Genomic DNA, 19,820 nt, shown 5'->3' with positions numbered 1-19,820 from the left:
AATGTTGGGGTGGAATGATAAATAGAATACATTTTTTTCTGACAATTTCAATCAAAAATTTAATCTTTTTTTTTTTATAGTGTTATTAAGTTGACCAGGTAACAAAAGAATGGCAGTTTAAAAATGTTTTAAATTGTTTTTCTGTGAAGATTTTAAACATTGGAATATAGATTTCTGTCTGTAATACACGCTGTTTGTACCTGCAATGGATCTGTCAGGTATTGATGGATGCAGGTACAGACCTTTATTGTGGAAGGTGTAAAAAGAAGAACAACATGGTGAATAGAAACCAAAACAGCAAAGCATACAGACTGTGAGCAGGGACAAACAAGACACAAGTCAAGTCAAGTCAAGTTTATTTATAAAGCACCTTTTTTTAAACAACAAGTGTTTGTCAAAGTGCTGTACATACAGAAAGTACACATGGTTTATTAATACAAACACACAAATAAAAGAAAAAATACTTAAGACACAATAAAACAATAAAAGAAAGCAAGCAGCTCTCACATGGCATCGTATGCCAGACTGTAAAAATAAGTTTTTAGGGCAGATTTAAAGACCTCAAGTGTTTGAGCCTGTCTAATATAGAGAGGCAAACTGTTCCAGAGCTTTGGGGCCGCACCTGCAAAGGCTCGGTCCCCCCTGCTCTTCAGTTTCACTCAGAACAGCTAAGAGCAAGTGGTCAGCAGACCTTAGTGCTCTTGACGGAGCGTACAGATTAATCAAATCTGATAAGTAACTTGGCACTGACCCATTAAGAGATTTAAAAACAAGCACCAATATTTTAAAATGAATCCTATAATGGACAGAAAGCCAGTGAAGAGACGCAAGAATGAGAGAGATATGTTCCCGCTCTCGTGTGCCCGTCAATAGGCGAGCTGCCGCATTCTGGACCATTTGCAGTCTGGAGAGGGAGGCCTGATTAATACCTAAATAAAGGCTGTTACAGTACTCAAGGCGACTTGAGATAAAAATATGCAAAGTCCTTAGAGCACAGGAAAGGTTTCACCTTGGTGAGTTGTCTCAATTGGAAGAAACATGATTTAACTACTAAATTAATCTCTTTGTCCAATTTAAAATTACAATCCATAACAACACCTAAATTTTTTACAAAGAAAAAAAAACATCAACAATAGCATGACAATGAGGCACAAAGGAAGTAGAACGTAAGTAGGGATGCTGATCAGGGTAAACACAGAACAGCTGTAGGTGCTAGTAAGACGAGTGACCAGGTCATGTAACATACAGGAGCTGATGGGAAATGTGCTGATTCGGCGTCCTTGTGAGACACGGTTTATTTTCGGCAAAAAATCTGATCAATCATTCACAGACTTCAAACATTAGGGGAAATAGATTTTTTAATGCATGTGCTATTAGAGAGATAGAACTGATGTACAAACTGATGTACGAACTGATGATCTACTTTCGACTTTTCCCGTTAGGGGTCGCCACAGAGAATCATCAGTTTCCACCTTTTAAAGTGACGTGACATACGGCTAAGTATGGTGACCCATACTCAGAATTTGTTCTCTGCATTTAACCCATCCAAAGTGCACACACACCGTAAACACACACCCGGAGCAGTGGGCAGCCATTTATGCTGCCGCGCCCGGGGAGCAGCTCAAGGGCACCCCAGTCGTGGCCGGCCCGAGACTCAAACCCACAACCTTAGGGTTAGGAGTCAGACTCTCTAACCTTTAGGCCACGACTTCCCCTAGCTCTATCCTAAGCATCTCCTCCTCTTGCACAGCAGTGTGCTCATGGTAACTTCATGTTCTTTGGCCTTCCTCTTGACCTCTTACCTGGCACCTCCATTTAAAAACATCATTTTATTAATATAAAACTCTACTATAATATGCTAAGCTTTGGTGTTTGTGTATAAAATTCAGCAGTGTTTATATGCATCATATTACTTAGCTTTGTCATGGAGGTTGCACTATTTATTATATACATCACTATTTTTAATAACCAAAATCAAGGTTGGTTGGACACCTTATGTTTCATTTTCAAAAAAGAAACAAACAAACAAATAAAGAATATTTATTGGTATATAAATAATTTGATCAGCTTTTCCTGAGTGACAGTAGGCTTAAAGGTGAGTGTCTCAGTAGGAACATGTTTGATGTATGGACAATGAATAGGGTGTTCCCTGGAAAACAGTCAACATCTAGCTACTGGACAAGGACAGTAAAGCAGTTTGTCATTACAGAGGCTAGCGTGATGTCATGGCAATGAAGTCGTCAAGCATCAATTCATTCCCTGTTAAGACAAAAGCTTGCCTCATGAGCACACTGGTGACCCGAACATGCCGTCTTCCTTCACACTGTATCTCTATTCACAAGCTCTTAGGAATAAACACACATACATATACACACACGCACATGCGAACCCTGGAGCTAATGCTTGCACACACACATGCGCACACACACGCATACACGCACACACACACACACACACACACACACACACACACACACACACACACACACACACACACACACACACACAGAAGTGTGCTGAGGAAAATAAAGACTCTATTGTCTCTCTGTCCTGCAGGGAGTCTGTTGTTTACAGTCCAGTGCTTTGGTGTTGTGTGTCCACTCTACTGTCTGACACATGCCTACTGGCACCAAGAGGGATATAATTAACATGTTTATTTCTGTATGCATGTTGTACTTCTCATCTGTATTAGTAACAAAATCAGCATTTTATTTTGGCTTTTAACTCATTCTAGTGCCAGATTATTATTCTGTTCTTCAGGATATTATTCAGTAACTTTGTTTATTCCACTTAGTAACTGCAGTAGAAATGGTTGAATGTAGTTATGAGAGGAAGGAGTGTACATCCGGACCTGCTGACAAGTCCTGTAAAGCCGGCCTTATGCTATGTTCGGACATACAGTGAGTTCATCACTTCAAGTCGCCAGTAGGTGTTCCTCCTACTGGTTGCCATAGTAACAACGTTTATCAGTGGGTGGAACAACTAGCACTCCAAATTCTTGATGCTAAAATGAAAGGTTCTGGAGGGCGATTTAGTGTTTGTGTCTAAAATTCAGCTGTGTATATATATATATATATATATATATATATATATATATATATATATATATATATATATATATATATGCATCATATTGTATGAGATGAAACGGAAGCAGTGTGTGCTTTTTGGCATGGATTGCTCCATATTTACATAAAGTAAAAATGTTATCAACATTGTCGCATCATTAGACACACCTGCTTTTAGTCACCAGCTTTTGCTGTCACACGTCACCAGAAACAACCAACTTTCATTGAAAATGAATGATTTGTGACTTGCGAGTTGCTGTATGTGTGAACGTAACATTACACTAATGCAATTTATGTATGGCAGAAAAATGTAGGTACAGACCATACAAAGTCAAACACAGTTCTAGGAGTCTCACAAATTATTCATTCACTCATTCATCTTCTACCGCTTATCCGAACTACCTCGGGTCACGGGGAGCCTGTGCCTATCTCAGGCGTCATTGGGCATCAAGGCAGGATACACCCTGGACGGAGTGCCAACCCATCGCAGGGCACACACACACACACACTCATTCACTCACGCAATCACACACTAGGGACAATTTTCCAGAGATGCCAATCAACCTACCATGCATGTCTTTGGACCGGGTGAGGAAACCGGAGTGCAAACTCCACACACACACAAGTGGGAGGCGGGAATCGAACCCCGACCCTGGAGGTGTGAGGCGAACGTGCTAACCACTAAGCCACCATGCCCCCCCGTGTCACAAATTATTTGAATAAAAATCTCAGCTAAAATCCACCAATAGGATTACTAAAAAGTGAAACATTCTAATAGACAGAAAGACCTTAATTACCTCTAGCACAGTTTAAATATTGTTTCTGTTTATACAAGCCCATTTTCTGCACAAGCCCAGATCATGCTGCCTGATGACTCTAGCAGATTGTCACTTTCTTTAAATTGCTTAAATGAGTTTGGGGACTGTTTACTGGATGAGATTTCCAATGTCATTAGAGAGTAGAGTATAGTGTGGAGTATTGAAGTGTTTTTCACAGCCACTACAGTCATTTAGTTACATCTTAAACGATCCCTCGTAGGTAACATCATCCTGGTGCCTGATTTATCATCTCTTTCAGATACCAGGTTTCAGTCCAATTCTGTTTCAATCCTAATCGATGTTAGGTTCCTTCTGCACTTGATTTTACAGCTTTTATAACCTTCCTTGGGGGCTTTCCTTTTCTATTTTCAGGTTCAGAGCTCTGCTCCTATGAGCTGGCTGCCCATAAGTACCCAAGCCTTCCAGAGCGCTTTGACAAATGTCCTAAACTTCCAGTTCCACAGAGGTAAGCTATCTCAAGCTCGTTATATCTCAAGCTATCTCAAGCTATCTCTAACAGCACACAGATTTCTCCCTGGTTTACGTTGTGTTTTGCTCTCTCTCTCTCTCTGTCTCTCTCTGCCTCTGTCTCTCTCTCTCTGTCTCTCTCTCTCTCTCTCTCTCTCTCTCTCTCTCTCTCTCTCTCTCTCTCTCTGCAGTAAAGCTCTGCCAGTGTTTAGCCGCTGCACGCCCGTGGATATTTCCTGCTATTCTAAGTTTGCAGAGGCGGTGGTGACGTTTGTCAGTGATAACACCATACTCCATAGGCTTATCGCTGGGGTGGTGGCCAGTAAAGAGATCATTGCGGGGCTTTGCCTGCTAGCTCTTGGTAACTACTTTCTTTCTCTTTCCGAGTTAAACAGAATCAGTGAATGGGATACACAGGTTCGGGACAAAGCAACACAGCCTAACAACATCATACGCCACATTACAAACATACTGTATAACTTACATATAACAAGCTAAATTGTAATGCAGAAATAAGTGAAAGGGCAGCAAGAATATGTGATGTCTTTGTAAAATAATCATGTAAGTGACAGTAATGAACATCTGGCACAATTAATCATATTTGTTATAAATTTGACTTTTAATATAAACATAACAGTAGTGTAATAATACACTGAAGCACCTTTAATGCTTCTTGAACACTTCTGCATAGAGTCCTACAGCAGGATGTTTCATTAAGGGTTCCTAGTAAAATCTCTTTAAGAAAATAAGAACCTTTAGGTATCCAGAGGAATTCTGGGAGACCCAATTTTCTAAGTGTCATTAATCAGCACTGAACACATATGCAAAATGATGCCAGGGCAAATCAGTAATATTTGACACAAACAATAATATTAACAATGCAACAATTACCTAAATAATAATCTTTTTGTTTATCGATTAGATATGTAGTGACAGAAAAGGGAAAAAAATAATTTGGTGAGTAAAATTAGAACTGACTTCAATCGTTTGAGCACAGAACACATTATGCTATTGCATCCAGCATTTCTTAAGTTTTGTTATTTTTTTGCTAACATATAGATATCTTTATCTATCTTTATTTGCAGCACTTCAGCTCGTTTTTTTTTTTTTGGCCAAGTTAGTGTGTTGCCGGTTTAGTGTAGCAGCTCGTCTCTAAAAAAATGTTGCCTGCAGTTGAGTTGATTCAGGGTCAAATCACTTTCTCAGTACAATCAAACAGAGCTAGAATTGGCTTGGAAGCAGTGAGCAGTGTGCTGTGTGTTTGTAGGAAGCATCGGCTCTCTGTAGTGGTTATATATAGACCACAAGCTGAAACTGTAGCTACAGAAACAACTGAAGAGGCAAGTGTTATTAGAGTGATTGTTTTGGTCCTTACCTGCGTGTGATTGCTGTGCTTACACCTGTTCAAAGAACTCCACCGAGGGGTAAACACAGCAGGGTTAGGTACAGATGAACTAAACTCTGCATATCAAAGTACTCTTAAATTTACAAATGGGTCAATGAACTAATAAGAAAGTCCTAACAAATAGTTTATCAGCATGTTTTAGGAGGAGGGAGGATACAGGAGAACCCAAGAAACCCACGGGGGAACATGATAAACCCTCATAGCTCCAGCGTTAATGGTTCGGATGTGAGCTATGGTTCAATTCTTTTGCGTTTTCTTTGTGGGCTTGCTATGGGTTCTCCTGTAACCTCACACCTTCTTAAAGGTAAACCAGTGCTTTAGGTTTGGACTACAATTAAACTGGTAGGCCATCCAGGTTGTATTTCTGCCTCAGGCACAGTGATTGTAGGATTAGCTCTGGATACACTGCTAACCTGATATAAAATGAATAAATAATATATGGTTCTGTGCTAGAATGCTAATTCTAGTCATGACAATGCTTTAGCATGGGAGGCTAAGTTAAGTTCAACAATATTAATGACACCCAACATAAGAATAATAAATAATGACATAAATATATACTGTCTAATATGCTGAAATAGTGCGAAAAATCTGCCTGCTTAAAGATGTCTAAAGCCTGGATCATTTTTAGTTAGTTAGCTGCCATAGTGAAATGGGTATACAAATACATTTAAGCTTAATTGGTTCAGTTTGAAATCAAAACTGGCTGTAAAAAATGTGCAAGACACTCCTGAACTGCAATGGGTATGCAATCTCCTGTGTCACAAGGTAAACAGCCTTGCAAATGCTACCTTTACTTGTGGTTCAGGTCGGTTCAGTTCAGGAAAGCCTATTGTGTTTACAGTTATATATAGAAGAAAGACAATTTCCCAGGCTGCCACATGTCATCCTTGGATATTCTAATGGATTTGACATATCTTCTTTGTGTATAACAATGCCATATTTCAGTGGTGATGAAACAACAATTCAACAGGTTTTTGATGTTAAAATTAGGGATGTGATTGTTTGCAGCTAAGGTGTAGAGGAAGCATGGTTTGTGGTATTTCTATGAATATCTCTCTCTAACATGAATGTGTGTGGGATGTGCTTGCTTCCAGTGCTCTCCATGATCCTGATGGTGATTATTCGCTATATCTCTGCAGTCCTGGTGTGGATTCTCACTGTTCTTGTGGTGCTGGGCTCACTAGGCGAGTTTGCATTTTCTTTATTTACCTTATTCTTTTCTGATTGGAACTGTTCCCAGCCGAAGGTATATGTTTGGGAACATGTACACTTGTAGCAGAGATTGTTGTTTGCTCCAATTCCACACTGTTGAAATCAGCTATGGGTATTTCTTAATATTTGTGGGAGTTATTGTAGACCTGGTGTGATATTTCAGGAGCTTATGTGTGAAAAAAGATGGTGTGCTGTGTGTTTGTAGGAGGCACCAGCTTTCTGTGGTGGTTATATATAGACCACAGGCTGAAGACGAACGAGACTGCGGTTACAGATTTAAAGGAAGCAAAAGAAACAAATGAAGAAACCGTTGCTTCCAAAGACGACATTCATGGACTGCTGGTCTACGCTACTTCAGCAACTGTGTTCACGGTGAGTCAGAGAGATAAAGAGAGAGAGAAACTGAGAGAGAGAGAGAGAGTCAGAGACAGATAGAAGTAGATGAGAGAGACAGGCAGTGTCAGAGAGAGAGCGAGCGAGAGAGAGAGAGAGAGAGAGAGAAAGGAGGCAGTCAGTGAGTGAGAGATAGAAAGTGAAAGAGAAATATAAAGAGTGCACAAGAGAGGGAAACAGAGCGAGAAAGAAACACAATCAGGGACAGGGAGAGACAGATCGAGTGAGTGAGAAAGAAAGACAGATGGAGAGAAAGGGAGATAGACAAAGAGGAAAAGAAACAGCGTGAGAGGGGCTGTGTCTGTAAGTAATGTACACAGCCTATGAACAAATCTTAGTGGCAAATCACTTCCTGACTATAATATTTAGCCATTAATGTCCTCTCTGCATCCCTCCGCTCACAGCATTGCTTTTTTCAGGTGATCTTGCTGTTGCTGATGCTGTTCATGAGGAAGCGAGTGGCTCTGACCATCGCTCTGTTCCACGTTGCCGGGAAGGTGTTCATTCACTTGCCGCTGCTGGTGCTGCAGCCTTTCTGCACCTTTCTCGCCCTCTTTCTCTTCTGGGTCTACTGGATCCTAGTACTCCTTTTCCTCGGAACAACTGGTGAACAAACCTGTCAACAATAATTATCTTCAGGATCACCTAATAGACCTTAGAACCTGGCTGATATCTGAGCTCAGATAATCAGATAAAATATGTGTGTGTGTCTGTGTGTGTGTGGGTGGGTGTGTAGCAGAACATCTCAGCAAACAGATAACAATTAGAACATCTCAGCAAACAGATTTGCTGTGGATTATTACACAGCTATTAAAGAGTGGCATAAAATCAAAAGAAAACGAATTAAACCATTACAGTTATTTGTACGACAATTACACGTCAGCTGAAATGTTATTACAATGGCAGGCAGGCTGCTGAGCTTGACTTTATCATGAGCTGCTGTTAGACTGTTAGAGAAAATGTCGTTCTATTTTCTAGGTTATTTTGACTGCCAAAGAAATTTAATTACGCAGCACACACACCAGCCCAAACTCGCCTGGGGTGGAGACAACATTTGTTAACCTTTATGAATCCTGATGATTGCAGTCTTTATGTGGATAACTAAAGTGCTTATTTGACATTTAAAATTTTGATATTTCCACAGGGCAATTGATTCTGAATTTGGGTCATAAAATTGTTGGAAATTATCTCAGCTTCTCTTTTAACAAGTTCTAACTGCAGTTCACCATTATTTTGGAATTATGCAGATGTGCTGTTTGACAAGTGAAGTTTTTTTGTGATGGTTTCTGCCTAAAATGCCTTTTTTCTTTTTTTCTTTTTTTTTTTTTTTAAATTTGTGCTGAAAATTTGAGTTTTATTGTGCTTTTTTGTTACTTGAATTAATGACATTTCAAGCACATGATTTTTCTTTTAAACTCCTACCAGTGAATGCACATATCTAATTCATTTCTTTCATAACTCATGTTCAATGCACATGAATCAAAGAAGGCTTTGGCTAAACGCGTTTTGATGTGATGATGACATGAAGCGGCTTGCCCCAAATCTGCAGAAAGTCTTATAATTAAAAAAAAATGCAATCTATATATCTTAGAGTTTTTTTGATTTTCTGTTATTTCTGAATAATTTCATAACAAAATTGTTAAATCCATAGCAGGATTTACAAGTTTTCTATTTTTTACATATCCTTGCCTAATCACAGGGAACCCAGAGAAGAGCGAGCAGACAGGTCTGACTGAGTTCCGACTGAGCGGCCCACTGCAGTACCTCACCTGGTACCATGCCGTGGGTCTCATCTGGATAAGTGAGTTCATCCTGGCCTGTCAGCAGATGACTGTAGCTGGAGCTGTGGTCACATACTACTTTACCAGGTCTGTTCACTGTATCACTGCAAGCTCTATTCCTCCATAGACCTGTCAAATATCACACATTTTGCATAGGAACTAGAATTCTATCACACAAAATATTCAATTCTTAAATCATACTCCTGCAACCGAGTGTATGTAAACATGTACATGACAAAACGTAATTCAAACTGCTTCAAATCATAGAATTTGCAGTGAGGTACTGCAGTTTTATGTATAAATAACGCTTGTTAAGTTTGTTAAAGGACTAGTTAAAAAATGCAAAAATGTGTTTTACAGTTTACTGCGTTTTCTCTCCGCTCCCATCTACAGGACTATGCATTATTTTGCTTTGGGGTTAGCAGGTCTACAGCTGCAGCACAACATTAGAGTTCATTTTGGTTGCACCTGAGACATTTTTTTCCTTGCTGTTTGCTCTATTTGATATTTTCCTCTTCATGAACATGCCTGCACTACTGTGAGCACAGCGGCACTACTGGGTATATGACATTTTAAACTTTTTCTGCACAGTGGTTTTTTTCTAACCTGCTTTGCAAATTGGTTTTTTCCTCACTTCAAGCAAAGCTTTAAATATCACGTTCTATTTCTTATAACCTGCTTTCAAAGTACACTCGTAATATCAGGACATGTAAACAGGCTACCTCAGACAGTTTCTAAATAAACACAATTGAAATATTTATCATTAACAAATAAGAGCAAACCGTTCAGGTGCTACTAAATCGCACAGTAAAAGAAGAGTTAATACAGAGAATATTACTAGGATTCAAAACTTTAACAAAACTAAGACAGAATAAAAATGCTGAATAAGACTCAGAATGCTGTTTCAGACTAAGAGTCTGAAAAAAACTAGTAGAAAATGGTGGTGATGAGTAATTAGCTGATATGAATGTGTCATAGAGGTTCACACATACAGTATGAGTAAATTTCCACTAAAGCCATGTGAGGAAGTAAAAAAATTCATTCTTTTAGCCAGCTGTTTGTTCTACTTCTGAAATATTGATACAGGATACACTACCATTTAAAAGCTTGGGATCACTTGGAAATTGGAAACTGGAAATGTTTTCCAGTTGTACTGGGGCATCACACTCCATTTTTAAAAAAGACATGAACCATGAAAAAAAAACATCATCATTTTTTCCTGACCATTATGAGCCTGTAACTCCTGAAGCTCTAGTCCTTAAACTAACCTAAAAACAAGGACATTCCCAAACATTTGAACAGTGGTGTAAGTAAAATCTACATATCAACGTATGCAAGCATTTTGATAAAGTATTCTAAAGTATTCTGGCACTTATGAATATACCGAATATATCTCTGCCACAATCACACACGCTAATGTCGTGATCTAATGTAACATTATAAAACAATTCAAAACAATATTGTAAATTCTGGTTGAAAATATGCCATAAATCTTTGTTGCATTTTTTCTAAAATCTTAAGACTTAAAACTACTTTTGCAGTCGAATCTCGATGGATTATGTTTAGTTTCTTTCGTGAGCTCTTAGATTCAAAACACTTGTTTGATGGTTCAACATCAAATCAAATTACCTTCTTAAGCGAGAGAAGAAGACAAAATATGCATGGATTTAATAACCTGAATAAATTAATCTGCAATTCACTAACTCTGTGTAGGGACAAGAACAAGCTCCCTTTGACGCCCATCCTGTCATCTGTGTTTCGTTTGATCCGTTACCACCTGGGTACCGTGGCCAAGGGCTCCTTCATTATAACCCTGGTCAAGATCCCGCGCCTCATCCTCATCTACATCCGTAATCAGCTCAAAGGAAAGGTCAGTCCACAGCAGCCTGCACTCACAATATATTCTCTAATAATACCAAATTATACAGCTAGACCATGCAGAACTTGTAGAATGTATAGTTCAAGTGTTTTTTTTTTTTTTTAGGATTGTGCAATACATTTTACATTAAAATGCTTTTCTTGTTAATTAAAAAAATAAGGCAGTTTTTAAAATCCTGTTTATTTATGGGGCCACATTAGGAAACATCAAGCTAAAAATAGTCAGTGTTTTACCAGGCAATGTCTTCTGTATTCAGTGTGGTGCTAAACAGCTACCATTTAGTTCATTAAAATGACCTTCGTGCAAGTTCACTCTTCAGAGGTTGCCAGAATTTTCTTAAGTACAAGCATTCGAGACATTTTTTTTGTAGTGTCTGAAATAGAGAATGCAGATTAAAAAGCAGGTCACGTGATACGATGCCACATAAATGCAAGCAAGCACTAATTGTAGTCTATTGTATTGTCACTAAATCAGGGTCATGAAAGTTTAATATGTGCATAACACGTAATCTAATTCCTAACACTATTTTAGTTGTCCGAATAATAAATGAATGCCAATATTTTTGTTCTTTTGTTGTTCTCTCCTGCAAGCTCCCATTTACTGTGCTTACAGCTCACTTTTAAATGAATTTCTAATTTTATCCGTAATGGTTTGAAATTCGGGATGATCAGTTCTTCCGATTTTTTATTTAATAATTCATTTATGCAACTGATAAAGATGAATGATGTAAAATCGATCATATAAATTAATCATTTCTTTATTTTTAATAATAATATTACAATAATATTATCATAAAATATAATAATAAAGCAATAATTAATTAAATATTTATACTTGTAATTTAATTAGTTCATATTTTAAACAATGTTTTAAAAATATTTGTAATTAAATATAATAATTTTTGTAAACATGTTTAGCATTTCATATTTTAGCATTTAGCATTTCATGTCTGTTTTCCTCTCCAGGAGAATGCATGTGCACGCTGTATGCTGAAAGCGTGTATTTGTTGCCTGTGGTGTCTGGAGAAGTGCCTCAATTATTTAAATCAGGTACAGTGATTATTGACCGCTGCCACATGGGTAACGTTTGTTCAGCAAGGAATGTGTGTTTTGGATTAATTACCCTTTGGAATTGGAATGCAATTGATGCGAAACAGTTTTGCACTCAGGTCTCTATCAGTGAACAAGCTGATAACTTTGAGAAAATAGACTTCTTGTAGAAACTAGAATGAATTTACTCTGTAATTAATTGCACTTTTTGACTGTATAGTACACACTAATAGAAGGGTAATTATTTATAATGCGCTTCCTTTTGAGGCTGGATCCTCGCAAGGTTCTTCCTCATAGTTTTTCCTCACCACAGTCAGCTCTAACTTGCTCATTAGGGATCTATCTAAAATCGATTTAACCTAAATACGCATACTTCTCTAAATTTTCATTGTTAACAGTGAAATACAAATAAAATGAAATGAATTTACTCTTCCACCTACTGATACAAACATGGTACATTCTTATGGTACACTAGCAATTTTGTGTGAATTCATTTGACTGGTGTTTTTTTATACCATGTTGTTTGATTTTTTTTTTATTGCAGACCAGTTTTATGGAAAAATTAATGCTGTTCTTCACATGTTCTACAAATAACTCCATACCAGTTACCTTCATTTAACCGAACAACCTGTTGACATTGTATAATAATAAACCAAAAACCAAAATTGATTGAATTGGTTTTTGTGACTAATTTGGTTTTGTTTGACCTTGTTATAATATGTATATATTATATGATAAATGTCAGTCAAATGAACAGTCATATACTGGAAGAGGTAGCTCAGTGGTATGAATGTTTGTACCATTGAGCAAAAGGTTGTGAGTTAAAATCCCATCACTGCTGCTGCTTGGCCCTTGAGTAAGGCCCTTTAAGTTGTATAAATGAGATAAAAGTAAGTCGCACCACTGCTATAAATGTAACACTGAAGAATCCAGATGATTGCCATGTTTTGAGTTTAAGGCAAGTGTTTTCGGCAATCTCTGTCCATCTTGTGTTTAGAATGCGTATGCAGCGACAGCCATCAATGGCACCAGTTTCTGCACGTCGGCACGTGATGCATTTGTGATCCTGGTGGAAAACGCTCTGAGGGTGGCAGCCATCAACACCGTGGGAGACTTTGTGCTTTTTCTGGGCAAGGTAAACAATATCATATTGAAACTGGCTGCATTATTATCCAAATTTTTTTGTTAACACAAGAAGGTTGATTATTCTGTAATAAATAAATGGTGTGTGTTTGTTTGCAGGTCCTGATTGTGACATGTACAGCATTTGCAGGAGTGTTGGCTCTAAACTATCAGAGGGACTACGCAGAGTGGGTACTGCCGCTCATCATCGTGTGCCTGTTCGCCTTTCTGGTGGCCCACTGCTTCCTGTCCATCTTTGAGATCGTTGTGGACGTGCTGTTTCTATGCTTCGCCATCGACACCAAATACAATGACGGCACATCTGGCAAAGAGTTCTTTATGGACAAAGCCCTTATGGTGAGTCTTGCACAGAATTCTTAACACTGCTTTACAGAGCCCCCTAAATAAAACCATAATACTAATATATTTTAACACAAACTGTCCTGAATATTGAAAGAAGGATTATTTATACAGTCACCTATCCATTTAGCAAACACAGAACATGAACTGTTCATACAGAATATCTCAGCTGGGGTCTCCAAAAACCTTATTTATTTAAATAATTATTTTAAATATTATTTTACGTGTATGTAGATTGTGTATGTTTTACATATTTTTGTACAATTTCATTATTATTTTTAAAAGAAATTCTACACAGAAAATCATGAGGTCTATAAAATGAAATGTCACATACAAGACCCCTTTTTAACCCCAATGTAAACAAAGCTCAACATCTAAATTAAATTTTTGCTGTATTATTAGGTGGCTATCATTGAAAATCAGTAGTTTCCGGATTTGGGAAGGAAATTGTAACGAGCTTACTCAGTTGCTTTAAATAGAAAGTCTGCCAGAAAGTTGAACGGTGTATCTGGTTGAGATCAACTGTGTACTGCAGCTGAGCTTGAAGAACTGAACAAATATAAGATTAATAATGTTATAGTCTGCATATTGATGTGTTGTTATATTTACCGGGAAAAAAAACCTCAGATATTTAGGATCTATGAGCCACTAACAAGATGACATTAAGATGTGGGTTGAGAAAATCATTTAGAATTTTTGAATCATTTAGAATGTTATTGTTATTAATCCATTTAGTAAGTTATTTATTTTTGTTATATTGTTAATCTGTCCATATTTAACACTTCCAGCTATGTCATTTTGCAGGAGTTTGTTGAGAACAGCCGGAGGTCGGTGGCGCCGGCAGAACGCGGACGGAGCAGCAAGCGATCTCGCTCTCGACTGGATTCGGGACTGACTGAGATGAAGGCCATGGTGAGTGTGGCCGTGTCACCGGCAGGCTGTGAGTGGGAAGTCCTGCAGGAGTTCCTACTCTACTATCTGCTGCTGTGTGTGTTGGTGGACTGGATACAGTCTGAGTACATGCTCGTCATATGCTTCTGTCAAGACTTCATCATCTTCGTTTCTGTGTGTCTACCTACGCTCACACTCTTCCTGCTGTTCACACTGCTTCAGAACACACCCAGCACGGCCTCATTCTAACTAACACTCTCTATCATTATTACTATCCTTTCTTCATTCTGCACTAACAGACTCTATTTTTCTATGCATGGACTTTTACTTTTGCTGTTGTCCTTCTTGACTGTGTTGTTTTTTAATTGCTGGCTGTCTTGTACCAAAAGTGCCCTTGTAAATAATATTTTTTCTCTGTGGCCTTACTTACTGTCACTATGCTGCTTTTGAAGGAGAGATTTTTGAGCTCGACCATGCAGTAAATGGAACTGGCAGGCTGGAAAATGAGCCGCAGTCAGCAGGAGGACGGTGTGTCTGTGTGTATTTGGATCTGTCTGTGTGTGTGTGTGAAAGGGGGGTGTGGCTGTGTGTGTGTGAAAGGGGTGAGGTTTGGTGGTGGTTCAGCATTACAAGCTTAGGCAGCGTACACACTAGTCACTAAAATGCTGGCTCTGAGTCATGTTCCAACCCTGTGGATGCTGCCATTAACTGCACTGCCTTTTGGTTCAGCAGTGTTTGCTATTCAGTTGTTAAGCTACACTTCTGTGGGCATTTTGTTTTGTTTGGATTTGTTGTTTTGGATTGGTTGATAGTGTTATGCTTTTCTATTCATGTGTGAGAACATTGACATTTCTATAAATAATATGCAAGTGGAGGATTACGAACAAATCGAATCCTTTTGTGGTATTTTCTGGACCACTAAAGACTCAAGACAGTCCTGCAGTCCACTGTTGCTTGTCCTAGCATGTCCTCTCATTTGTCTCTAACATTCCTGCCTGCATTCATTCTTCATTTTTTTTTCTCCTTTTCGTGCTCTCATTTTGTGGCATTGTGAGGCTTTTCACGCAATTAACAGGTTTATTTATCCCTGCGGTTTGTAATAAAAATGTAATCACTGTTTTCCTCTTAGGCTCCTGGAACAAGCTCAGCTTGACCAAAAGCCGGACATGGGACTTTTTAAAGACATTCCAAAATGTTTATTTTTACCAATGTGTAACATGTTTACTATGGTTTCACTCCAGGGAATACAATATTTTAATAAGAAACTGTAAAAAAAAAAAGAAATAACAATGTAATGAAGCACTTTATATTGAAGCGCTGCATATTTTAAAAGGCTGATGCATTTTTCGTAGTGATGTCCTTTTTTATAAGACTAAAAACAATTGCCATCTAGTAAAACACAGTATTAATAATGTCTAGAATCACTGTTTTTATTATGTAAAACTTTCATAACAGAGTTTTTTTTTCCTTTTTCTTAAATGGGTTTCTTGAAGTTTGGTAGAAACCTTCGTGTCATGCAGCAATGAAGGAATTAATTGTTGTTGTTTTTTAGTTGTTTTAACTCCTAACACTGAAGCATCTCTACATCATTTGCTCTTATTGATATTTCTATTACACCCAGTTACATTATGGATGTGCATTTGGGAGGAAGATTGGAGTTTTTTTTGTTTTGTTTTGTTTTGTTTTGTGCCTCAGTGTTAAAGCGTCAATCTCCTCCAAACCCCCCGCCCCAAAACAAAACAAAAAGGTTTAGACTGATTTTAGATCTGATTGTTTATACATATGGAAGGGAATTCCCTTTACCCTTGACTTTTTTCCTGACAGGATGAAACCTAATGATTTAAACATCTAAATGAAATTTGTTTGACTCTTTCAGGCTAGTGACAGCTGTTGTATTACAAGTGTTACTGGGCCTTTGTTTGTTTGTTTGTTTTTAGCTAAATGTTAAGCTATATACAAGGCTTTGTTTGAGATTATGTACTGATGCTAATTAGGTATTAAATGCAAACACTGAATTAGCATTTAGGATCTGAGAGGCTGGATACGTACCACCCAGGATCTTGATGGCCATCTTTGTATAGTTTTTTAACCCTAACATATTTCCAGTCTTTAGCTATGGCATCATATAACCCTCCAGGCTTAGATTTACATTTTGAGCGCTGATTTTAAATCAGATTGCTAGCATATTTCTATACTGACCCAATCCTAGATTTATGCTCCCAACGTTTCTCAAATAGGATTTGGTTTCCTGAATGTGTCCAAGTACAAAGCTTGTTTTTGATTATCCTATTGTAAATGAATGGCTCTCACATGTACATAACAGTGTGGTGCTTTTGGGACACCAGGCCCTGGTCTCTCCTTAAACACAGGGTGATTTTTGTAGTCCCTCCTTCTAACTATAGGAAGAGAAATTAAAAAAATCTTTCTGCATGTGAAATCATTTTTTTTAACTCATCAACTCTGAGCAGTATTAATCTGAATGTGAATCCACTATTATCATTTGCACACACTGCATCCTGTGGAGAGTCTGGGTGCTTTAAATCCGTGTGGTGCGTGATTGAGTGTCCACTTTTACTCCTGCAGCAAACTCAAGTCTTCCTACTTGCACTACTTTTTTGTTGTTGTTTTTTGTTTTGTTGTTTTTGGGAGGCATCCCTGTGATACAGAGTGACTTGGAGAGGAGAGGCACACAAAAACTCGCACCTTGCCTTAACCCATTCAGCATGCAGCACATCCTGCTGGATATAAGTGGTTGGTTACAGTATTTTTGCAGTACAGTATGACCTTCAGCTGCAGAGAGCCTGTAAGCCTTAAACCAGTTCAAGATTTCCATAACATTTTCGGTATCTAATCAGCAGTGAAACTACAAGCGAGTTGTTTATGTACAGCATGTGGACAGAAGGAGTCAAGATTTTACTAATTGTTTTGTAGTTTTAATCTTTATTAAAGGAGTGTTTGGAGGATTTTAGCCAACATTTGCCAGGTGTTTAGGAGCTGGAACAAGGGAACTTGTGGTCATGAGGCGAGCTGGTGACTTTTGGTGATGGTGTAGATTCACCTTTTGTAAACAGCTCAACCTTAAAATCTAAGAAATCGTATTCGTATTCGAAATCGTTTTGTATTATAGTGGTGCTTCATGTTACCACTTTTGACTTTTGGACCAAGACGTAGAAACAATTTTATTATGTCAATTTTATTAACTTAAAAATTTTATATAATTTTATTATTTTGTTAATTTTATTAACAATTTTTTTTATGTCATCTCTTCACTAATCAGACCAGGCCAAATATAATTAAAAAAAAAAACAGTAAAAGACTTAATGTCTGTAGCCCTGTAGCTACTGCTTTCAAAAATAAATGAAAATAAATGAAATAATTAACATAAGTATGATAAAACACAACAGAGGGTCTGCAATAGAAGCTAGAAGATTCATGTTTAGGAAACTAGAATCGCTGAACAACGACTAGTATTTTTTTCTGAGTTTATGAATTGTGCTACAGTATTTTTCCAAAAGTGTTATCTGTAATGTTCATGAGGATTATACGATACGGAAATACTACTTCTAAAAAATACTTCTCAAACCTGAGAGGATAGTATTTGTTGCTTTTGAACCTCCACAAAGTCTTGAGTCTCCCAAAGCCTTAACAGCAAAGTAAAAGTTCCTCAATATCCAACATAAACTGTATTTGTTAGTTCTAATAAACTGCTTATAAAAACTTTTTATTTAAAACACTGATCGCTTTTGATCAGTCTGAGAAATGTTGGCTAATTTCCGAATATAGTAACAATTCCTTTATGATGGATTTAGAGTGTATATGAAATATCTGTACAGTATATATGAACGTGTAAGGATACATGCTGACTGATAACAGAATGTCCATTTTAGGAAAGGGAATCTTAAAGTGTGTTGTGGTCTTCGGTTTGTTTGTCTTTGTGTGTTATTCCAGGTCTCACATTACAGAGGAACATGGGATGTTATATAGTGGATGGTATCTTGAACATAACTAAAAGTTTGATAAGGGGGGGAAAAAAAAGAAAAATTCATATTTGTTACAGACACCAGTCTTATGGTTAAAGCATGTTAAGAATTGCACTAAGTACTCATTTTAACACAGATAGAATATGTGTGAAGAAAAAAGGATTTCAATTTAAAACGATTATGAACATTTTATTCTGCTAACTAATTTATTTTCAAATGCTTGAAAAAAATTCAGAGTATTTCAGAAGTAGTCATGAAATGGGAATTATTGTTAATGTTAATGTGAGCATTATTGCCCGCTAAGGTGAAACGTACGCTTTTAGCAGATGTTGCCCTTTACTGACTTAAATAAACGCAGAGTTGTGTTTTCTGAATCTGCTCTGATTGGGGACGGACTGAGTGAGACGAGCTGATCTGTGATCTTGAGGCATTGCTGAGGAATAGCAGGGTCTGGCTTTCTGCTCGACCCCAACTTTGCCAAATGGTGCACAATGTAAAATTCAGATGACGTGCACAAAAGATGTATTGTTCAAACTGCTTGTTTTGGTATTTAGTCGAGTCCTTGTTTTTCCTCTTTCTCTCTCAATCAGCGTGGCAGCTGGGCAGCTGATATGTGGCATGTTCAGGCCTGTCTCTGTTGGGTAGGGAGCTGTAGAGATGCTCTGCTTATAGTCAGAGCCAAGCTAGTAATGTCCATATACACAATACGCACACACGCACACACATATACACACTGACACATGCACATATAAACACACATATACAACCTGCATGCTCCCAGTCTGGGCTTTTTCTAACTCTTTAAAACAATGAGCCATTTTTGTAGGATGTGAATTGTTTGGCGTTAGGATCCATGTGACTTAAACACTGACACTTCTAGAAGAATAGCTTTATTCAGTAACAAGCCACTGTTTTTCTGTTGTCGAGATGTGAGTGTGTTTCTCCTCTTCATTGCGGGAAACTGCGCTTCTGTTCCCGTCCCTGTGGAGAAATAGGCCGTTTCTGTGTGAAGAATACTGTTATCAATAGGCAATACATCAGTTTCCTTGTCTGGTGTAATACTAGCTCTTAGCTTTTACCTGCAGTATAGTTGTTTGTAACATTGAATTAAGGATTTTTTGTTTTGTTTTGTTTTATTTTATTTTTTTTATATTCATATGTATCTTGTTTTTTAAAGTAATAAAATGGAAAATTTTAAACATTGTTCTCAACTGTTATTGAATGTTTTTAAAGCTGACACTTTAAGATTAGACTCTGCTGCTTATACGATGGTGAGACAAATAAAACCTTTAAAAGTGCAACTTTAGTTAAAAGTTTTAGTTTTACTTTAGTAAAAGTGCAAATTAGAAGCAAATCAAATTTACTTCAAGAGGAATCTGAATACCTTTTAA

At 37.6% G+C, this 19,820-nt stretch overlaps 1 protein-coding gene across 2 annotated transcripts in view; it reads left to right on the top strand.

Moving 5' to 3' along the window:
- Positions 1-19,631, top strand: part of slc44a1b (solute carrier family 44 member 1b) — a 32,901-nt gene extending 13,270 nt beyond the window's left edge. For both annotated transcript variants that reach the window (XM_060886487.1, XM_060886488.1), the window contains exons 5-16: positions 4,259-4,352; positions 4,546-4,715; positions 6,857-6,946; positions 7,180-7,346; positions 7,787-7,973; positions 9,067-9,235; positions 10,862-11,018; positions 11,993-12,076; positions 13,074-13,211; positions 13,319-13,555; positions 14,363-14,470; positions 15,579-19,631. In XM_060886487.1, coding sequence (XP_060742470.1) covers positions 4,259-4,352; positions 4,546-4,715; positions 6,857-6,946; positions 7,180-7,346; positions 7,787-7,973; positions 9,067-9,235; positions 10,862-11,018; positions 11,993-12,076; positions 13,074-13,211; positions 13,319-13,555; positions 14,363-14,470; positions 15,579-15,602 — 1,625 coding nt within the window. In that variant the 3' untranslated portion in view covers positions 15,603-19,631. The remainder of the gene's footprint in view (positions 1-4,258; positions 4,353-4,545; positions 4,716-6,856; positions 6,947-7,179; positions 7,347-7,786; positions 7,974-9,066; positions 9,236-10,861; positions 11,019-11,992; positions 12,077-13,073; positions 13,212-13,318; positions 13,556-14,362; positions 14,471-15,578) is intronic.
- Positions 19,632-19,820: the final 189 nt, after the last annotated feature.

Source organism: Tachysurus vachellii, chromosome 14, assembly GCF_030014155.1.
Source record: "Tachysurus vachellii isolate PV-2020 chromosome 14, HZAU_Pvac_v1, whole genome shotgun sequence".
In the NCBI taxonomy this organism is placed as follows: Eukaryota; Metazoa; Chordata; class Actinopteri; order Siluriformes; family Bagridae; genus Tachysurus; species Tachysurus vachellii.
Note: the sequence above shows the minus strand (reverse complement) of the source record. Positions and strands in the feature narration are given on the sequence as shown.